This window comes from Dasypus novemcinctus, chromosome 7 (assembly GCF_030445035.2).
Source record: "Dasypus novemcinctus isolate mDasNov1 chromosome 7, mDasNov1.1.hap2, whole genome shotgun sequence".
Lineage (NCBI taxonomy): Eukaryota > Metazoa > Chordata > Mammalia > Cingulata > Dasypodidae > Dasypus > Dasypus novemcinctus.
The window spans coordinates 61229012-61250914 of NC_080679.1; the positions used below are offsets into that span (position 1 = coordinate 61229012).

Sequence of the window (21903 nt, forward strand, 5' to 3'; positions counted from 1 at the left end):
CACACTCTATATTAAAAAATATAAGAAATTTTTAGGCTGAAAAGAAACGTTCCCAAATGGATCCTGGAATGGATGGAAATAATGACAAAACCCTTAAGTAAAAAATATATGGTTAAATACTAAAGACCGTTTTCATTTTTAATTCCTTTGAAAACTCTACTGACCACTGAAAGCAAAGTAAAACCAAAATATACTGGGGAAAACCATATGTAGAACTAAAATATATAGCTGCAAGAGCACAACGGAAAGGAAGTAGTGTAAATGGAATGTTACTACTGTAAGATTATTATATTTTACATTAATTGATATACTACTAATTTGAGGTGGACTATGGCTAGTTAATGATGAATACTGTAATTTCTGAAGAAACCATGAAAAATATAATTTAGTAAGGTAAAGCTAAAAACTAATAGACGAGACTGAGAAAAAAGAATATTAAAAAATACTCAATGAACTCATTAGAAGAAGGGATAGGGGAGATTCTTATCAACATGTTATTCTTAAACCAGACCATATAAAAATTACATTACATATAATGGAACTGAACACCTTAATAAAAACACTAAGATTATCAGTCAGGATAAAAACATAAGAGGGAACTAGTATAGTTTGTACAAGAGAAACATTTTAATTGTAAGGGCACTGATAGGTTGAAAGCTAGCAGAAAGAACACACTATCATGCAAACACTATGACAGAGCTCAAGTGGTTACATTACTATCAGACAAAGCCAAGTTGAAGAAAAGAAGTATTACTAGATATAGAAATGTCATAATGATGCAAAGGGTCAATTCATCAGAAGCAATAATAATCCTCTGCATACGCACCAAATAACATAGCTTCAAAGTACATGAAGCAGAATTGACAGGACAGAAAGGAGAAACATACAATCTACAGTTATCGTTGATTTCAGCATTACTGTCTCAGTAATTGAAAAAAAAAACAAATTGAAAACCAGTACGCATATATACAGCTTGAGCAACACTCCCAACAAACTGGTCTAATTGACTGTGTATAAAAATACTAAAGTAGACTTTATTATTATTATTATTATTATTCTAGCAATGGAAGAACTTGTAACATTGATATTAAGGCAGTGGCCACCAGAGGTTCTGAGGGGAGAGAGAGGGAACAATAGTTGTAACATGGGGCATTTTTGATAGATTGAAATTTTGTCTGGAATGACATTGTAATGATGGATACAGGCCATTATACATTTTGTCAAAACCTATAAAATTATGCAGTGCTAAGTGTAAACCATAATGTAAACTATAGACCATGGTTAGTAGCAATATTTCAATATGTGTTCATCAATTTTAACAAATTTACCACACTAATGAGACATTATTAATGTGGGAAAATGAGGGAGGGTGAGGGAATGGGATATATGGGAATCCCCTATATTTTTGATATAATATTTATGTAATCTAAAGCTTATTTAGGGAAGAGGACTTGGCCCAGTGGTTAGGGTGTCCGTCTACCACGTGGGAGGTCTGCGGTTCAAACCCTGGGTCTCCTTGACCCATGTGGAGTTGGCCCATGCACAGTGCTGATGTGCACAAGGAGTGCTGTGCTACACAGGGGTGCCCCTGCATAGGGGAGCCCCACACACAAGGAGTGTGCCCCATAAGGAGAGCCACCCAGCGTGAAAGAAAATTCAGCCTGCCCAGGAATGGTGCTGCACACACGGAGAGCTAACACAACAAGATGACGCAACAAAAAGAAACACAGATTCCTGTGCTGCTGACAACAGAAGTGGACAAAAGAAGAACACTTGCAGCAAATAGACACAAAGAACAGACAACAGGGGGGAAGGGAGAGAAATAAATAAAATAAATAAATCTTTTAAAAAAATAAAAAAATAAAGCTTGTTTTAAAATAACAAAGAAAAAAATGTCTACAATGATCTCAAGTAACCACTAAAAAATAAAAAGCAAGATTAAAAATTCAATGGAATAAATAAAATGGCATAACAATAACAAAAATAACAATAAACTAATTTAATCCAAAAGAAGTCAGGAAAAGAGAAAGTGTGTTACAATAAATCATGTACCCCAACAAAAGACATGTTCTTAATCATAATTTGTGTTCCTGTGGTTGTGAACCCAATTATAAAAGGAAATTTTACAATGTTAAGATTACTTTAGGTGTGACCAAATTAAATCAAGATGGGTCTTAATTCATTTATAGGCCCTAAAGGAGAGGAAAACCAGATGCAGAGAGAGAAGACATAAGCCATAGAAGCCAGAAGTCAGAGAAAGTCACAGGAGGAGTCCGAGGACATTGCCATGTGGTGGATGCTAAGATGCTAAGATGAAGGAACTAGAAGGGTAGTGGTAAGTCATCTCTGGAACACTAAAGATCCCAGGAGAAAGCACAGTGTTGCCAATCCCTTGATTTGGGACTTCTGTTCTCTAAAACTGTGAGTCAAACCTACACAATGTCTAAGCCAATCCATTATGTAGCATTTGTCATAGCAGTAGCAAATCAAGATAGTGTTTGACACTGGGAAGTGGAATGATTTTATTACAAACACCTAGAAGTTGCAAGTGGCTTTGGAATTGGGTAATGATTAGAAGTTGGGAGAATTTTGAGGTTCTTGGTAGAAAAAGACTAGATTGCTTTGACGAGACTGTTGGTAGAGATATGGATATGAAAAGTATTTCTGATGATGATACAGAAATGAATGAGAACTTTAGAATAAGTTTCCACTGTTATAGAACAGATACATCACTATGAACAAAATCTTGGTAGAAATAAGGATGTTATAGGTACTTCTAGTGAAGCCTTAGTAGGCAATGATGAAAGTGCAATTGGAAACTGGAGAAAAGATGATCCTTTTTAAAAAAGTAGAAGCAAACTTGGTGAAATTGTATTCTGATGTTGGATGGAAGGCAGAATTTTCTTGTTTCTCCTTGCTGCTTATATTAAAATGAGAGAAGAAAGGGATAAACTGAGAACTGAACTGTTAAGCACAAAGGAATCAGCAATTGATACTTGGGAAAATTCTCAACATATACAGATAGTATGCTCTTACACTAGGGCCAGAAGTAGCTCTATCAGGATCCTTTCTTATGTTTCCAGGAGGTAGGGCTCCAGAAAACAGGGTCTCAGGAAGGGTGTAGCTGAACCACCCTTTGCTAAGGAAATGAGGTTTATGGTTTATGTATCCAGATCAACATCTCAGAATGCTACAGACTCTGAGATACCAAGAGCAGGCTCTAGCAAATTAAAACACAAAAGAACTAAGAAAACAGAATGTAAAAACAGGATAGGCAATCATGGAATGAGTTCATTAAATGTAAATGGTCTATTAAAAGACTGAGATTGTCAGATGCGGGTAGTGGAGAAGTGAGACCTAACTATATTCTCTACAAGGTAAACACTTTAAATTGGTTGACCATAAAAGGGAGGAAAATACATTATGCAAAATTAACCATAAGTTAACTGGTATGGCTTTATGAATATCAGGTAGTAAGACCTTAGGACAAGGAGATTATCATAGTTACAATATTTAATTATAATAATGGTGTTAACATACATATAAAAAATCCTCTAAATGACTATTAATCAATTATTGTGTAGCAAAAATGGAGGGACCTAAAAGATTAAGTGGAAAAATCCACATTATCGAAGATTTTAATACCTACCTCACAGTAATTGTTAGAGGCAGATACAAATCAATAAGTATATAAAGTTTGAAAAACATTGTAAACTAACTTGACCTAATTGACCCCTATAGAACATTATAACAAACAACTAATGCACAGTATTTTTTAAACACACATGAAATATTCATGAAGATAGCCATACCATATACTGGCCAATAAAGAAATCTCAATTTTTAAAAAAAGTATTGAAATCACACTGAGTATGTACTATGACTAAAATGAAAATAACCATAAATAGCAAAAAACTTCTGGAAAATCACCAAACATTTACAAATTAAACACAGTTTTAAAAACTTATAAAGAAATTATAAATGAAATGATAAAATATTTAAAAATGGATAATAATGAAAATAAGGCATATTAAAATTAGTGAAAAATTTTTTAAAAATAGCGAGACGCAGCTAGAACAGTGTTTGGGGAAATTTTTAGGTTTCAATTATTATAATAGAAAAGATTTAGAATCAATCTATGCTTTTACTTTTTACAATACTAGTGAAAATGATCATATTAAATTCAGTATAGGCAAGAAGAATAAAATCATAAAAAAGACAGAAAACAATAAAATAGAAAACCAACAATAAAGAAGTTCAAGAAAGCCCAAAGGCGGTTCTTTGAAAAGATTAATAGCATTGAAAATTCACAAATATCACTAAGACAAAAGAGAAAAAAATGACCAATAGCAGGAATAAAATACATATAGTTTGGTAGGAAATGGTAAACATCTACTATTCACAGATGAAATACTGTTTTTATAGGAAATCGTAAGGAATCTACAAAATGTCCATTTGAATTTATAATTCTACAAAGTAACGGGATATGAGATCTGTATATAAAAGGCAATTCTGCCTTCCATCCAATATCAGAACACAATTTTTTCACCAAATTTGCTTCTACTTTTCTTTATGCTAGCAGCAGGCATAAGATACCATATTCTTATAAATACCATTTGTAATACCATAACATCTGAAATACTTAAGATTAAATTTAACCAAACTTTTATAATACCTTTGCATTCAAAACTACAAAACAGTACTGAGAGAAACTGAAGACATTAATAAGTGAAGAGATAGACCATGTTCCTGTGCAGTAGAATATCAAATGTTTTAAAGTTATCAGTCCCCTCCCCCAAATTTATCTACAGATTCAATGCAAGCACAAATCAAATCCCAGCATCTTTTGTTGAACTAATTGACCAATTCTGAAATTTAAATATAATGCTAAATACCTAATTGGTGAAGCTGTATGCTAACTTAAAATCACCTGGTGAGAGTGAAAAAATTGTACAACCAATTTGGAAAATTGATTGGCAGCTCTAATTAACATGCATTCCCTATATGACCTACCAATTACATTCCAAGATGTATGAGGAAGCATATGTCCATAAAAATCTATGCATAAGCCTGTTCATGGATACCAAACATCCGTGAAGAACATGACAGGTAAACAACTTTCGGTTATATTTATTCGATGAATACTATTCCACAATTAAACATAGTGAATTAACAAAATAGATGACTATCAAGAGTAACATGTTGAATGGAAAAAGCCAGTGACAAAATAGCCCACACTATATGATTCCACTTATTTAAAATTCAAGAACAGGTAAAACTAATCTGGGGTGACAGAAAGCAATGCAGTGTTTGTAACTGAGGTGGGAGGGATGACTTTAAAGGGGCGTGAGGAAATGTTCTGGGTGGATGGAAATGTTCTGTACCTTGGTTTAAGTATTGGTTATATGGGTATGATGGTTAGGCTAATGTGTCAGCTAGGCCAGAAAATTGTGCCCAGTTGTTTGGTCAAGCAAGCACTGGGCTAACTGTAATACAAGGGCATTTATGGTCTTTAGTCACCATTGACTTTACTGCAGTGGTAAGTCATAGATAGCTGATCACAATTACATCAATCAGGGAGGTTGCCATCAGCAATGAGTGACACTTAATCCTTGCTTTAAAAGGGGAGGTGATTCCAGCATTGAGTGAGAATTTCCCAGCTCGTCTTTGGACAGTCAGTGTCTCCCAGAACTCATCAAGAACCTTCACTGGGCTTTTATCAGAGGCCCTGGTTGCAGCCTGCCTATGGAACCCAGACTTGTGCATGCCTACAGTCACATACTATTGATAGATATCTCTTGTTGATTCTGTTTCCCTAGAGAACCCTGACTAATACAATGAGCATGTACATTTTTAAAAACTTAATAAAATGTATAGTTTAGATTTGCATTTAACTACATAAATTATAATGATTTTTAAAAATGAGCAGAATAAATTGAGTATTTTTTAAAAAAAGGAAACTATGTAGCAAGGAACTTTGCATTGATAGTACAGGTACTATTGTTAACCTTAACCCACTGCCTGATTCCCAAAGAAAGAATCTACCATATCAGCTGAAATTTGATCTAAGGCATCACTGTACAAAAAAGCAGTTCCCAAGAAAAGGAAGTAGAAATCAGGTAAATAGGAATGGGGGAGCAGATAGAAAGTGAGGTCCGGGAAGAAACCACAGTTGGAAGTCAGGGAAGATTGGGATGGGAAAGCAGTCGGCGGAAATGAAAGGCCGAATCCTGGCTTCCTCAAAGTTTTGCCAAAGGTTCTATCTCACCATACACATAAATTATATCTAAATTTATATTTTTTCAATTGCTTTAATTAAATGTAATCAGCAGATGAAATAAAATCCTCTTGAGGGTGAACTCAAAATTCTGTGTATGAAATAATGTGTTGGTTCAGTGATATGTCTTTCTTCACTTGGGAAAAAAATGTAAGTCATGTAATAGAAAAACTATAGTTCAATATAAGTGAACAAAAAGAAGTAACAGAACTTCTTTAGATATCCAGGTTGTTGTTTTTTTTTTTCTGACCAGCTCCTGAACTTTAACTGGTTCATCAAAATAGCAGCATTAGGACAGCTGGGTGTAGGACAGGGTTAAAGAGAAAATAAATGGGAACATAATGAGGACTTAAAAATATAGTGGAACTGAGAAAAGTTTATTTAATGACAGATAAAGAATAAGAAATCAGGGAAATCCAGAATTTAAAGTTGAACTAATGTTGTTAAAATGAAAACAGCATTACTGTGGAATTTTAAGTTTGATTTAAAACTATTTGTAGAGATTGGTTTCCCTGATATAATATTTACTAGCTCTTTTGCACCCCCACAACACCATGATAATCAATATCCATGATAAATAACAGCAGGAACTGTAAGAGATCAGTTTGTTTCTGAATAGAGAAATTAGAAGCATAATTTCAGTCAGTTTTACTGTATTCTCATCCCTAGAGCCCAGTTTGAGAGAGGGAATGACAAAAAGAAAGGCCACTTCTCACTCTCATAGAACACATATTATGCTTTCAAATCCATTTTATTTTCTAAGGGAGGTAAGCATATTTATATCAGGTGTAACAGCTTCAGTGCTCATCCTGGTGAGGTGGTGAGGAAGATTTGGAAATACTGGTGTTAGATCGGGAAAATACCTTTGACAGAGCTGAAGATACCTTTGCTAGCACTTTAGATCCTTGTTTGGAAATACTGGGCTTGGGGTTTTCTGTGGACAAACCAAAAGAGAAATATGGACATTTATTAAACTTTTAAATTGAGGTAGTCAATCTAGGGCATTAATGATTTACATTCAGAAATTGATATTTATGAAATAATTTGTGAGTTTTAAATAACATTCACATAGATTCTTCCAGCATGGCTGTGAAGGGAACAAGATAAGATGAGTAAAGTCAGATGCTTTGCCTAAGGTCATATGATTGGAAAGAAGTCAAGTTAGCACTAAGACCCAAGTTGTCTCACTTTCATCATTATGCTTACTGGCTAGGTGCTTCTTTGGTCAGGTATGCAGTGCTTCCCTCTTTTTCCAGAAGGTAAACATCTGAAAAGGCTAAGCTAAATGTATGTGGAAAGGTAACTTTTGACTCTATACACTGAGAGTGTCTATTTCAGAATGCTCAGATAAAAGTAAAAGTATATTAAAAACATTATCATTTCTCATTTACTTTGAGGTAAATTTTCAATTGATTCACTCCAAGTGACTTTTTGTCATTTGAAATAGGACTGTATATATTATAGTCACCATTTGGACTCATTTTTCTGTACTATTTGGTCAATGCATAGAGCTCTTAGAGAATATTGGAGTTCAGTTTAACATAATTATTTCATAATTACTTACTGGTATTCTACTATAGAACTATTGTGACTCTAGCAATTAAAGAAACTGTATCATTGATATGGAGACAGTGGCCATGGTAGTTGCTGAGGGCAAGGAGAGGGAAGAAGAGATGTGATGTGGGGCATTTTTGGGACTTGGAGTTGTCTTAATGATATCGCAGAGACATTATATGTCCTGTCATAACCCACTGAATGTACTGGGGGAGAGTGTAAACTACAATGTAAACTATAATCCATGTGGTGTAGCAGTGCTCCAAAATGTATTCACCAAAAGCAATGAGTGTGCTACAATGATGAGAGGTTGTTGATGTGGGAGGAGTGGTGGGGAGTGGGGGGTATATGGGAACCTCTTATATTTTTTTAATGTAATATTTTTTTGTGATCTATGTATCTTTAAAAAAAATGGCAATTAAATAAAAATAACTTTTAAAAAAAGAACTTTCATACAAACCTCTCATAAAAATGGAAGACCTGAAATGGAAGATCTGGTAAAAATTCAACAAGTCAAGGATTGGAACTGAGTAAAAGCTGTCATGTTAGGTGGGGCATGCCATATTCAAAGAGCCATTCAACTGCTACTCTTGTTTATATTATTATTATTATTTTTTTACAGATTTATTTATTTATTTAATCCCCCCCTCCCCCCCCCCCCCCGTTGTCTGTTCTCTGTGTCTCTTTGCTGCGTCTTGTTTCTTTGTCCCCTTCTGTTGTCGTCAGTGGCATGGGAAGTGTGTGCGGCGCCATTCCTGGGCAGGCTGCACTTTCTTTCGCGCTGGGGGCGGCTCTCCTTAGGGGTGCACTCCTTGCGCGTGCGGCTCCCCTATGCGGGGGACACCCCTGCGTGGCAGGGCACTCCTTGCGCGCATCAGCACTGCACATGGGCCAGCTCCACAGGGCTCAAGGAGGCCCCGGGTTTGAACCTCGGACCTCCCATGTGGTAGACGGACGCCCTAACCACTGGGCCAAGTCCGTTTCCCTCCTGTTTATAGTATTTGTGTTCCTCCTGTGAGCATATGAATGTGGGAACTATGGTCAGTTTGAATGAGTTTAAGCTTTAAAGTCAGACAGATCTGTGTTTGAATCCCAGCTCTGCAGCTTGCTATCTGTGGGTTACACTGGATAAGTTACTTTCACTTTTCTCCATGGTAAAATGATTCTCACTTTCTTCTTTAATAAAATGAGGATAATCCTTCCACATAGAGTTGAGAAAAACCATAAACAGAATTCCTGGTACATTGCTGGAATCTAATAAATGTTAGTTCCATTAGGTTACCCCTTAGTTGTGAAATTTAAAAGAAATATATAAATAACAAACTGCATATTATATATTTAAATAGTAAGAACATTATTTCAATCCCATGTTGATAACAGGTAAGGATATTGTAAGGGAAGGGCCATTCATTCCAGATGGTAAATGATCAAAAATTCTAAATTCAAAATGACATAATTGAGATTTATTATATTATTTAAAATGATAGTATATTTTGTACCTGCAATGTCTTCCTTTGAGGTATGTACACTGCCAAGAACATCCTTGCCTCCTTCATAAATGGTAATGAACTGCCAATACAAAATGAAACACTTAATCTATGTTGGACACTGAACACTAGATACACCTAGAAATCCTCAAGGGATGAAACACAGCCATTATAGCACCTTACACAAATCTTTGTGCTCTGTGGTCTCAAAAAATTATTCTTGCCTCCTTCATAATTTTTGCAAATTACAATAGCTAAGATTGGCTCTTGTCATGATATAGGACTCGGCTAACTCGAAATGATTTCAAGGGTTCAGGTAGTTCACGTCATGAAAACATATCAGCCCTATATCCCCCTTTCTCTTCTGCTGAGTTGGTAAGTAATGTCACTGATCCCTGTCTGAGAAAAGATAATAAGGGGATGGGGAGTGGATGTGGCTTAAGTAATCGAGTGCCTGCTTCCCACATGCGAGCTTCAGGGTTCCGTCCCTGGTACCGCCTAAAAACAAAAACAAACAATGAGAAAACAAATGAAAAAACCAACTCAGGGGAGCTGATGTTGCTCAATGGTTGAGTGCCAGCTTCCCACATACAAGGTCCCAAGCTCATTCCCCAGCCCTAGTACCATATAAATAAAATAAGGGGAAAAGGAAAAAAGATTTCTTTTATGGAAATCTTAGCAAATGTGGGGTCTGAAGCAAGAAAGGGGCTGAATGGACCTGGTACTTCTACTCTACAGATCTTTATACTTTCTTTGAATGCAGAAGCAATTGTCTCAGAGAAGCACAAAATAGGCTGGGGCAGGTAGGCTCTAAGGGTAGCTTGTTTAAGGAGCTGGCAGTTTAAAAAGGAAATGAGAAATCAATGAAGCAAGGCCTAAATACAGCAAGATGAGAGAAATGTGTTCGGTATAGACTATGACAAAACAGCAGATATCATTATAAGAGTTTATCTTAGTTATTACAAGAGGACTTAAGGCAACTTACATATTAAGATATTGCAAAAAAAAAAAAATGGATATCTAAGGAATAAAATGGAACAGAGATGATCTAAAGCACTGGGTCTCAACCTTGGCTGCACAACAGAAAAATCTGTGGAAAAAAATTTTTTTAAAGTATTAATCCCTGAGTTCCACTCCAATTGAAATGTAATCTCTGAGATGGGGGTGGTTATTGACTTTTTTTTTTTTTTTAAGTCTCATATGAAACTAATGTGCAACAATGGTTGAGAAACCCTTATCTAAAGGAAGCAGCAGGGGACAGATGCTACCATGTACCAGAGATGAGTAGATACACTTCTGCTTAGAAAGTCTGTATTTTCATTTGTTCAGAAGTGTGTGTTATAATAGCTGCTTTAAAGTTTTTGTCTGCAAACTCCAAAATCTTGACTTCCTTGGCATTGGCGTTTATTGTCCTTTCCATTGAAAGTTGTGGATATTGTCTTTGCTCTTTGTATGTTGAGTAATTTTAGATGGTATCCTGGACATTTTTCAGTAGGCTATCAAACCAGTTAGATTCAGACCACAGTCCTACACTGCCTTCCGTGGTCTGTGGTTTAAGATTAATTTTCAAGCATTTGCAGTGCTATCTGAGTAGTCCTGTGTGTGAACCATTATGAGTACCATAGTTTAGGTTCTCAAAGCTTTTCCCCTATGTAACTTTAGGCCAGTTTCATGTACGCTTAGCCCAAGTCGGACTTCATAAACACATTTAAGGATTCATTTCTTCGGAATCCCTTCTCTCCATGACTTCCCCCTATTTCTCCAGCTGCCAGCAGATGCCGTTTCTGATTTTGGATGCTGGGACTTTAGCCTCCCTGCAGTCTTGGGCTGCCTTGCATTTCCCAGGACTGTGAACACGTCCAGGATAAAGCAGCAAGAAAAAGCAGAGAAAGGAAAATAACATGTTTCCTTCCAATACTTTCCCTTTTCCCAGTTCCTTTTGTCAGATAGAAGGATTTTCTCTCAGTGTTTTTAAGTGCCTGAGCTATTTTTGCTGCCATTTCTATGCAGCTTCCTGACCAGAACTTGCCTCAAGGGGAAAACAGTGAGTATAAAGGGGGGATTCTTCTCCACTTTCAGTCTTCATCCCACAGGACTCTCCCTCACAGTCAGAAAGCAGTAGTTTCTCTTGGAGTTTATTCTATCTTTCCCTTTACGCAATTCTAGGATTCCAGCTGCCCTGAGTCTAAGCCAGAAAATACGGGAGGAAAAACCCAGGAAAATCACAATGTTATTGGTTATCCATGAGTTTTGAAGTTCTGATTTCCCTCCTCAAATTTTTGTTATTTATTTTTCAGAATGTTTATTAGTTGTCCAGAGTTTTCACTTGTTACAGTAAAAAGAAATAGGGTGGAGTGTGTTTAGTCCATCGTAACTGGTATTGGACAGGTTAACAACTTTAAAATTTTACCATGGAAAAAACGGTAGTGAGAGAAAGAAAAATGATGTTAAAGGGTCCAGATTAGCCAGGAATTCATCTTGGCACAAAGAGAATTCCTCTCCTCTTACAGTCATATGATTTTACTTGGAAAGTATAGGTATCAAAGGAGAGTCCTTGAGATTCTCAAATAGATGTTTATATTCCAAAATGAGAACTAGGTCAAGCAGGGAACAAGTTGGGCATCTTTGGAGATTTTGGCAAAAGTTAAAACTTATATATGACTTGTAGGATTTTCAGAATTGGTTCTGAAAATTAAACTATGTCATGATATTGAGAAGTAAGTGGTCTAAATTGATGGATTATGTATGCATGTGTGTGTGGGGTGGGGATGGAGAATGATTAAATTAAGCCAAGAAGGAAACACTAGGATGAGAGAGAGAGAGAGAGAGAGAGAGAGAGAGAGAGAGAGAAGGAGGGGGAGGGGGAGGGGGAGTGGAAAGGGGAGGGGGAGGGGGAGAGGTGGAGGGAGAGAAGGATTAGGGAAAAGGAAATTTCCTGGGCACATACTGAGGAGTAGACAAGCCTTTTGGAAAGCTGCCTTTAAAGAGTTAGTTCTTAGGAACACTGAGAAATTAGTGGACTCAGGACCCATTTCCCAGAAGCCATATGCCTTCGTCTTTGAAAACTGCTACCTCCTTGACCACAATTAAGTTTCTCACTTGGTTCTACCCACACTGGGCTGTGCCAAATGATTTACTACCTCTAGGTGTATCTCCAAAGACTGCAGTACAGACCTAAGAATAGAATTGTACAGAGGAGCTAAGGAGGGAGAGTAGTTTACTCTGTATACTCAAGTAAAGAACATGGACAATTTTTAGGAGAAAATTTTGATCAGGCAATTTTCAGGTGCTAAGGACAGGCCTCAGGCAGGGGAAAGATTTGATATTAAAAGTTGAGAATAGGGAATGTTTCCTCATGTCCTTCAAATCATACCACAAAGTCCCTGATTCATTTTGACAACTGGGCCATTCTCAGCTGGATCCCACTTAACCCGTTTAGAGACTATTGAAAAATATTTACCTTAACACTTGTTGCATTCTCTACCTTTGGTTCCTGAGAACTTTCTGTGGGCAAAACAAAACATTGGAAAATAGTCTTTTTCTGAAGACATATATAATGTTGACACACAACTGATCTTAACACTTCTGCTCAGGAAAAAATCTTAGCATTTTGGCAGATAGAAGCAGGTTTTTGTTGTTGTTGTTGTTGCTGTTTTGTTTTCAGTTTGTAGACAATGAGAACAAATTTGAAAAAGATGAGATCCCTAGAATTCTGAGGCATTTATTTGCTCTTCATTCAGGGATAATGAAAGATTAAATGTGATTTAGGAAAGGCAAGTTTTATAACTAGGTAGCTACACATATGCACATAACCATTCTGTCCCTATGGACCTATTTGGTCATCTATAAAATGAGGAGTAACACAGTAGATGACTCCCAAGGTCCCCCCAGCTCTAACACTCTTTGATTGTAAATTGTTAATTAAAAGCAGAAAAATGAAACAAATCTTCCAGCTAAAGGATTGCTAGATAGGAAGATGCTGGATTTAGGAAATATTTACTTCTGGTATGAATCAGGAAGGGTTTGAGGAAGTATCCTGAGGGAGTCTGGTGGAGTTGCTATAGGACTAAAAGTTCCCCAAGTTCCAGGGAACACCAATATACCATGGAAAAAAAATTTGGCTCAAGAAGATAGAAATGATACTGTGAGAGAAGTTTCACAAAGACCTATAGCTAGAGAGGCAGATGACCTGCTAAGGAGTCAGAAAAATCCAAGTTTGAGTCTTAGCTTTTCTACCTAGAGCTCTGTGAAGACTGGCAAATTACATCTAATTTCTCAGACTTTCACTTTCCTCATACGTATAATTGGAATAAGGTCTATGTTCCCTGCCTGACTCAAAAGATGACACAAGGAGATGTATGTACATACTATGCATTTTATACATATATAATTATACATATATGTAAGAGTCAACACAAGTGGTCACTCTCTGAGTTACCCTTTTGGTCAATGTAGGTTCTGGAAAAATTAGAGTAAAACCTCAATTAACTCAAATATGAGGAGGGTTGATTAAATGAATTATCTAATAAAACTGGTTAAATTTCATTGTTGGTTGATAATCTAAGCATCTGAATCTACTTACATAATTGAACTGACTTTTGTCTGTTAGTCATTGAGTACATTTGGGTTTACTACCAGAGCTATCATTTCAAATATGTTTTTATGTTTCATGGCTAAATGACTACCAACCATCCAGAATATACTAGGAAGTTGCTTTGATGAAGAACACAGAAAAATTCCAGATATTCGATTGAGATTCAACTTATCTTCCTTGTATATTCTATGAAATTAAGAATTTATACGCCAGCTGTGACTTCCCCCAATGAATGCTAGACTTAAATATCCAACTGCTTATCTCAACTAGAATTTACAATTGTATCTCAATCTTAACATAGTCAAATATAATTCCTGTTTCTGCTTCCAATTAGTTCCTTACCTAGTCTCTCTCATCTCACTGATTTTGGCTTCGCCTACTATGTACCAAGCACTGTTTTAACCTCTTGGGGATGCAGTTGTGAACAGACATAAATCATTACCTTCATGGGACTTACATTCTTGAGGAAGATGGTAAAAAAAAAAAAATCAAGATATATAGTAGGTCAAATGATGGTAAGTGCCAGGGAAAAATATAAAGCAAGGAAGGGGGACAGTTAGTACCATAGTGGGAATAAGGTTGCAATTTCAAAAAGTATCATCAAGGAAGACCTCACGGAGAAGGTCACATATGAGCTAGAATCTGAAGGAGATGAGAAACGAGCAGCACAGATATAGAGGGAAGAACACTGCAGTGAACCAGCAAATGCAAAACCGTGAACACCTAGAATGTTGGAAGAACAATAAGGAGGCTAGTGAGGCCTGGAGTGGAGTGAGCAGAAAAAAAGAGGAGGAGGTTAGAGAGATATTAGGAGGGGGGCGGGGGAAGGGGGGTAAGGTGGTATACAGATGATGTAGAATTTTGAAGCCATTTTAAAGACTTTAGCTTTTTGATGAAGCACTTATCAATATCTAGAATTATCTTATAGAGATTTTTATGCCTTCCTTCCCGACCCCAAGTTAAAATGTAAATTCCATGAGGACAAGGACTTTGTCAGTCTTATTCACAGCTGGGAACTTAGAACAGTATCAGGCACAAAGAATATGTTCATTCATTTTTGAATGAATGAACAAATAAAGGATTGAACTGGTCAAGTGCAATATTACCAAAGGATTTACGAACTAGGCATGGTCATTACAATGAAGTTGGAAAAAAACAAAACACTGAATTTAGGGTCCAGGGACTTGGGATCCAGACTGAGCTCTGTCTCTGATTCAGAGTAATGTTGATCAAGTCACTTCCTCCCTGAGATTCAGTTTCCCCAATTATAAAATGAGGTGTGTGTGTGTGTGTGTGTGTGTGTGTATTAAATGGTTTCTATCTGGCTCTAACAGCCTATGACTCTGTAATGCAGGAATCACACCACTGACAATTGGGACACCTTCTGGTTATTGCGTGTACATGGACTTCTGACATACTTATTACTATTCTATGGTTTATCTTTGATGAAAATAAGTTTGTTCCCAAGTTGAGAGAGTAAGTTTCTTGAGTAAGTCCTTGAGTGGGTTGCTTGAAATAGGATAAGCTTTTAGTACTGTGCTTTGTGTTTCATGGCCATCTTTACAGCAAACAAGACACTCTATCATTTGTCTATCCTCTTATTGTTAGAACCATATTGATCCTCTAATGTTCTAACAAATAAAGAACTAAGAGTCCTCATAAATGTTCTAATAAGTCAGTAGTAACAGAGATAAAATAAAAACTGAGGTCCATCCTAGGCATATTTTAATGGGAACAAAAATTCAGCCTTTATAGTCTTTTTACAAATTTAGTAGGCTGAAAGGGATGATTAAATCCTAATATAGCATGGGTTTTGGCCCATATTGTGGTACACCCTTATTTTGTGGATACTTCCAACAAAAGCATGGTAATATAAATTCATAAATCACATTGTAAATGAGCTACCAAAATCATCAATGAAATCTTAAGAGCAATTCAGGCAAGGTAAACTAAGTGGCTCATTTTAACACTTGGATGATGTACTGCTGGACCACTTTCCAAAAGTACATAAAGCCACTAGAAATATCCAGTAGTAACTTTAGTCTTGATAAATGAAAACTTTATCAAAGCAGTAACAGAGACTCCTTTGGGATAATCTCTAACTTAAATTTAAAAAATCAACCCAACCTTCAAATATTTTATCACTTGGGTCTGTGATATAATCTTCAGTATCCCTAAAAACAAAAGAAAAAGGACATTTTATTAATAAATGAAGGAATTATTAGTTAAGTTACAGAATATTGGGTCAGTCATTATTCATATAGAAGTAAACTTGAGTTCCAAAATCAAATGAAAATGATTGCTAATTTGACTTTTATTTGGTATTATCTATGTCCCCTCTGTTCTCCACTGATAGAGAGTTATGCCTGTATTATCATTTATATATGCTAACATAACCATTATGCAGGAGTAGGGGAGATAGAGGCTATGGTGATCCAGGAATAGATGCCCCAAATGGCATCAGGTCAAAAAGAAACAATTCTGTAATGCTGAATGGGAGAAAAAATTTAATCAAATTGTTTTTCTTCTTATATTTGGTGATTCTCCTATGATAGAAAATGCTACCTCTTCCAGTTTCTAAATATTCTTATAAACTTAGGAACAATTCTATACAAGTTTAGCTATTTGAAATATAGTTATTAATTAGACTACACATCTACAGTGCTCTTTGTTCTTCTCTGTCACCCTATCAATACCACATAGTCCAGATTTGCTGCTACAGTCACCCCAACTTGGACTGTCTTGCTCTCATTTAAATCCTATCCATCCTTAAGACCAACATCAAATTCTATTGTTTTCTGAAATTTGTCTCTAAATGCTCAATTTAAATTGTTCCTTTTCTCCTATGGATTCTTACAGGGAACTTAAGAGAGGTAAGCATAGACCCTTTCAAGTCAACAATGCAGACATTATTGTTGATCCAGTTCTACACACTGGTACATTTAGATACATAGGAGACTGAGCAAAATCACTTATGGGCCAATAATCATATATAATGGTAGACCCAGCGTCTGTCTTCCAGATAAAAAATTTCTAACACCTTTGCAAATACTTGATTCAGGACATCACTGTACTAAAAAGTGGGAATCAAAAAAAGTAGGCAGAGGTCAAGTAAGGAGAAATGTGGAAGAGCAGGTAAGAATGGAGTGTCTAGTAACCACAGTGGAAAGTAAAGGGAGAGTAGAATGAGGAGGAATGAGGGAAAGTACAGGGCTGAACACTTGCTTCCTCACAGTTTTACCAGGGGCTTCATTCTTCCCATAAGCATATTTTCATCTCAGATTTCTATTTTTGAATGGCTTTAATTTAATGTACCCAGCACTTGAAATCAGATCTTCTTGGTTGTATGAAGATGAACTCATAATTCTGTGTACAAAGTAATGTGTTGGTTCATTACTAAGTCTCCTTTCTTCTTTCTGGAAAAATGAAAATCAGATTTTATTCAAATATGCATTGTCTCACCTTACCGACATATTTTTCACTTTCACCTACACTGTAACGAGATAAAGTTTTAGAGATTTGTTAAAAAAATGGATGGATCCCATAATTCCAATTAAAATGTCCCTTCTGACATATTCTTTGGAAATGGCTCAGTAAAGATGATTTAAATTTATTGGGTTTGAAAGGACTTTAAACGTAAACTTAGGACAATGTTTAAAGAATATGTTTCTGTATTTTACAAATATTTTTTATTTATTCATATTTAACTGCATTAAAAAACAAAAATTACTTTTTATTGTGATGTTTATTAGAATCTCAAAAACAGACTGCCACTATTGTGATTATTCATACAATCCATTTTGATCTTTGCTAATATTACACTGTAGCATTTCTTTAGCTATCTGTGAAGCCAGAATTTCTGACTATGCTGCACAAGAAAACTGCTCTGCAGACTGTATTTGGTCATGAAATCACACTTGGCTTCCCAACAAGATCAAGGATGTGTTAAGATGTTTGACTTGTAAAACTTCTGAATTGAACAGAATTGGATGTTTATTCTTTCTCTCAGGTTCACTTCAGCTTTTGTGGTAAGCTGGAAATTACTTCAAATGGATAATCAAGAGAATTGTGTCACTAGGAAATTCTAAATCATATATATTCTCTAAAAACATGTTATGGCATAGATTTATGGACAGGGCTATCCTAAATGTCACTGGAGTCTAGACCATCATTTAAAGGCTAAGGAACCAGGGACAAGAGCTGCATGCCATGATAGTGGAGTTTTATGGGCTAAATGTATTAGTGATATTTAGAATATTTTGATTAAGTTTGGGCAAGTTGGCTGAGTATCTTTTGAAAAAAAAATTTGGTTATGTAACATGACCAAAGTTCACATAACTCTTAAGTGACAAACTAAGGATTCAAAACCAGACAGATGATCTGAATTTATGTGGAAACTGTTTACTTCCCTCTACCTCAGTTTACCATCTGGTCCGTACTCCTAATTTGGTGTTTCTCCACACAAAACTGTCAATGAGTACTTATCAAAGTATAAAAGGAAGGGAATCTGTTGTTTTAAATAATAATTTTGCATTTCTCTTAACTGGTTTCTATTTTTCTGTTTTCCCTCACTTGTGGCTCCTGGCTTTGTTCATTATTTTCTCTATGCTCTAAGTATTATTAGGCTAAGAATGAGACTGTCTGGAACCAATTTAGTTTTTTTTTCTGCCTAAACAATATACATTTTTGGAAAGAATTTGCAACACCCTCTACCCTTTCCAGAGATATTTGGTCACTGACAATCACATTTCTTACTTACTCTACACTGTGACTTTTTCTCCCAAAAAGATGGGTCTGTGTCAGTCAAGGTTGTTGAGCAGTTGACCATATCAAGCTCAGCAAGAGTTCTTTTAACTTGTCTCTCCTTAGGTTCTGTTATCTGATTTGAAGTATCTTCAATACCTTTGAAATTTGTACTGGATGCGGGCTGACAACATTTGCTCAGTGATAAAAATTTTTTCAGACTGCTTGTGCTTAGTGTTGGCTTGGGTGAAACAACTTTGCTTTCTACTGGCTTCACAGTTTCTTTTGCTTGATCTTCATATAATTCTGCTAAGTAGTCTGTGTTTGCAATAACCTCTCCTAAAACAACTTCTTCTTCATCAGAGATCAGTCCCTCTTCTGTGTTAGTTTCTGAATCTTCTCGATCAATATCATGAGCTACTAACCGAATGATAAGATCTTTCTTGTTCTGAACATCTTTTAAAAGCTCCACTTTGGTTATATCAGGCTTTATTATATTCTGAAATGAATTTCTGCAAACAGCCTGGAATGGAAGGGACAAAGAATATTAAAAATAAATGCCTTTATTATTTTTCCTGTGGTTATATTATGATATATTTATAAACATAGTAGTGGGTTTCAATTGAATACAATTACCTTCAAATATGAGCAATATTTTAAAAAATTATAAGAAATATTTGTTGATATCAGTAATTTTTTTTTCCACTGAGAGATCTTACTAATTTATCACAACTGATTTCAAAATGCAGAGAAAGGTTTAACCTAAGGTTCTTTCTTTCGCTTATAGTTCACTATAATGTTATTTTGTTTTAAAATTTTCACTTGAAAATTTTGTGGCAGAGGTAGACATGATAATATATTTTTCTAAAATCTTAGGGAATCACAGAGCAGAGTAAATGCAGATATTTTCAAGAAAAAAAGCAAGGTATTGCCTAACTATGACTTTTAAAAATGATGAATAGTGGTGCTGGGAAAACTGGATCTCCATTTGCAAAAAAAAAAAAAAGGGAAGAGGACCCACACCTCACATCTTATGTAAAAATCAAGTCAAAATGGATCAAAAGATATAAATATAAAAGAATTATCAAACTCGTAGAAGAAAATGTAGAAGCATCTCCCGGACCTTGTGTTAGGCAATGGTTTCTTAGATTTTATACCCAAGACACAGGCAAAAAAAGAAAAAAAAGAAAATTGATAAATGGAACTTTATCAAAATAAAAAATGTTTATGCTTCAAAAGGACTTTATCATGAAAGTAAAGTGACAACCTATACAACGGGAGAAAATGTTTGGAAATCACATATCTGTTAAAAATTTAATATCCAGAATCTATAAAGAAACCCTTCAACTTAACAACAAAAAGACAAACGACCCAAGTATAAAATAGGCAAAAGATTTGAATAGACATCTCTCCAAAGAACATATACCAACAGACAGAAAGTACATGCTCAATATCATTAGCTATCAGGGAAATGCAACTCAGAACCACAATGAGATACCATTTAGAATGCTGATATCAACAAAACAGAAAATAAGAAGTGTTAGATAGGATGTGGAGAAATAGGAACACTCTACTCATTGCTGGTTGCAGTGTAAAATGGTGCAGCCACCATGGAAGACACTTTGGCAGTTCCTCAGAAAGCTAAGTATAGAACTACCATATGACCTGGAAATCCATAGCCAAACGAATTGAAAGCAGGAATTTGAACACGTATTTGCACACTGATGTTCAAAGTGGCATTATTCTCAATTGCCAAAAGATGGAAGCAATCTAAGTGTCCATCAACTGTGAATGGATAAATAAAATGTGGTATATACATACAATGGAATGCTATTCAACCACAAAAAGGAATGACGTCCTGATACATGCGACAACATGAATGAACCTTGAGGACATCATGTTGAATGAAATATAGCAGACACAAAACAACAAATATTGTATGATCTCAGTGTTGGAAACAATTAGAACAAACTCATTTAGTCAGAATCTAGAATACAGGCTGCCAGGGGATGGAGTGGGATAGGGAATGAGAAGTGAAGACTTAAAATGCTCAAGTGTCTTATTTGGTATGATGAAAATGTTTTGGTAATGGATGGTGGTGATGGTAACACAACATTGTGAATGTAATTAACAGTACTGAAATGTGTTTAAAAGGGGAATGCAATTAAAAGGGGGAAATGTTAGGTTGGATATATGGTAAAAGAAATTTTTTTTTAATTCTATGGAAACACACTACACAAACAGTGAACCCTAAGTTAAACCATGGACTATAGCTAATAGCACAATTATAAAAATGTGCTGTCATCAATTGTAACAAATGTTCCACACCAATGTAAGGTGTCAATAATAGGGTGGTACGTGGGAATCATGTATTTTATTCATGATTTTCTATAAGTCAACAACTTCTCTAAAAAAGAAAAAAAAAGATGAATAACCAAAATTGTGAGGGCCTTTGCATTTTTGTTCCCTATTCCCCCACTTCTGATTCTTTGAACATATTTTCCAATATAAGTCTGAAAACATAAATCTCCATTTTTTTTCCTCAACCTTAGAGCTAAATATTGCTTTCGATTGGTCAATGTTAAAGGCAGATCAAGGGAAAGCAATTATAATTAAATAATAGAATTTCCCCATTTCTAAAGGTTTTGATGACTCCACAGAGCTTCTAATAAGAATTAGCAGTCTTAGCTCAACATCCCTTTGCAATACTATAAGCCAGCTTTACAGATAATGGTGCCCTAAAGGACTGTCATCCCTGGAAAACAAAACATAGGAAGAACCTCTTTATGAAATTAAAACACAATCAATTTTGATTATCTATGCTATTGAGGGAAGGGAAAACAGTGGTTTAGAAAGTCTAAAATCATTCTATAAGGTTTTGGAATTTATAACTGATTGTACCTTTAATATGCAGGTGCTTTGTGTGTCAGCAATTTACAGTGCTTGAAAACAGAGAACAAAACACTGAGGTGAAGCTAACAGATGTCTAAGTTCATTGACCTAATATCAGTTCTTCTGTTTTTTGACAGCACTGTTCCCAGACTGGTGAAACATATGTCTTACCTGAGTTGCCTATGTTGGCTTATTTATTTGTATGTTTATTTTTTAGGATTGATTTTCCTTCTCTGAAGAGGACAAAGGTAATCATTTGGTTTAAATATTCTCTCCCTGCTTTCTGTGGCCTGTAGAGGTCTTAAATAAAGTGTTCTAGTAATTAAGAATATGATTTGTGGCATACAATTCTGCAG

At 35.6% G+C, this 21903-nt stretch overlaps 1 protein-coding gene across 1 annotated transcript in view; it reads right to left on the reverse strand.

Annotated features, from left to right (window-relative positions):
- Nucleotides 1-7007: 7007 nt before the first annotated feature.
- Nucleotides 7008-21903, reverse strand: part of FSIP2 (fibrous sheath interacting protein 2) — a 111991-nt gene continuing 97095 nt past the window's right edge. Inside the window, exons 19-24 of the mRNA XM_004464308.4 lie at nucleotides 18672-19178; nucleotides 17228-17328; nucleotides 16040-16086; nucleotides 12779-12822; nucleotides 9331-9400; nucleotides 7008-7211 (exon numbers count right to left, since the gene is read on the reverse strand). Of these exons, the coding sequence (XP_004464365.2) occupies nucleotides 7075-7211; nucleotides 9331-9400; nucleotides 12779-12822; nucleotides 16040-16086; nucleotides 17228-17328; nucleotides 18672-19178 (906 nt within the window). The 3' untranslated portion in view covers nucleotides 7008-7074. The remainder of the gene's footprint in view (nucleotides 7212-9330; nucleotides 9401-12778; nucleotides 12823-16039; nucleotides 16087-17227; nucleotides 17329-18671; nucleotides 19179-21903) is intronic.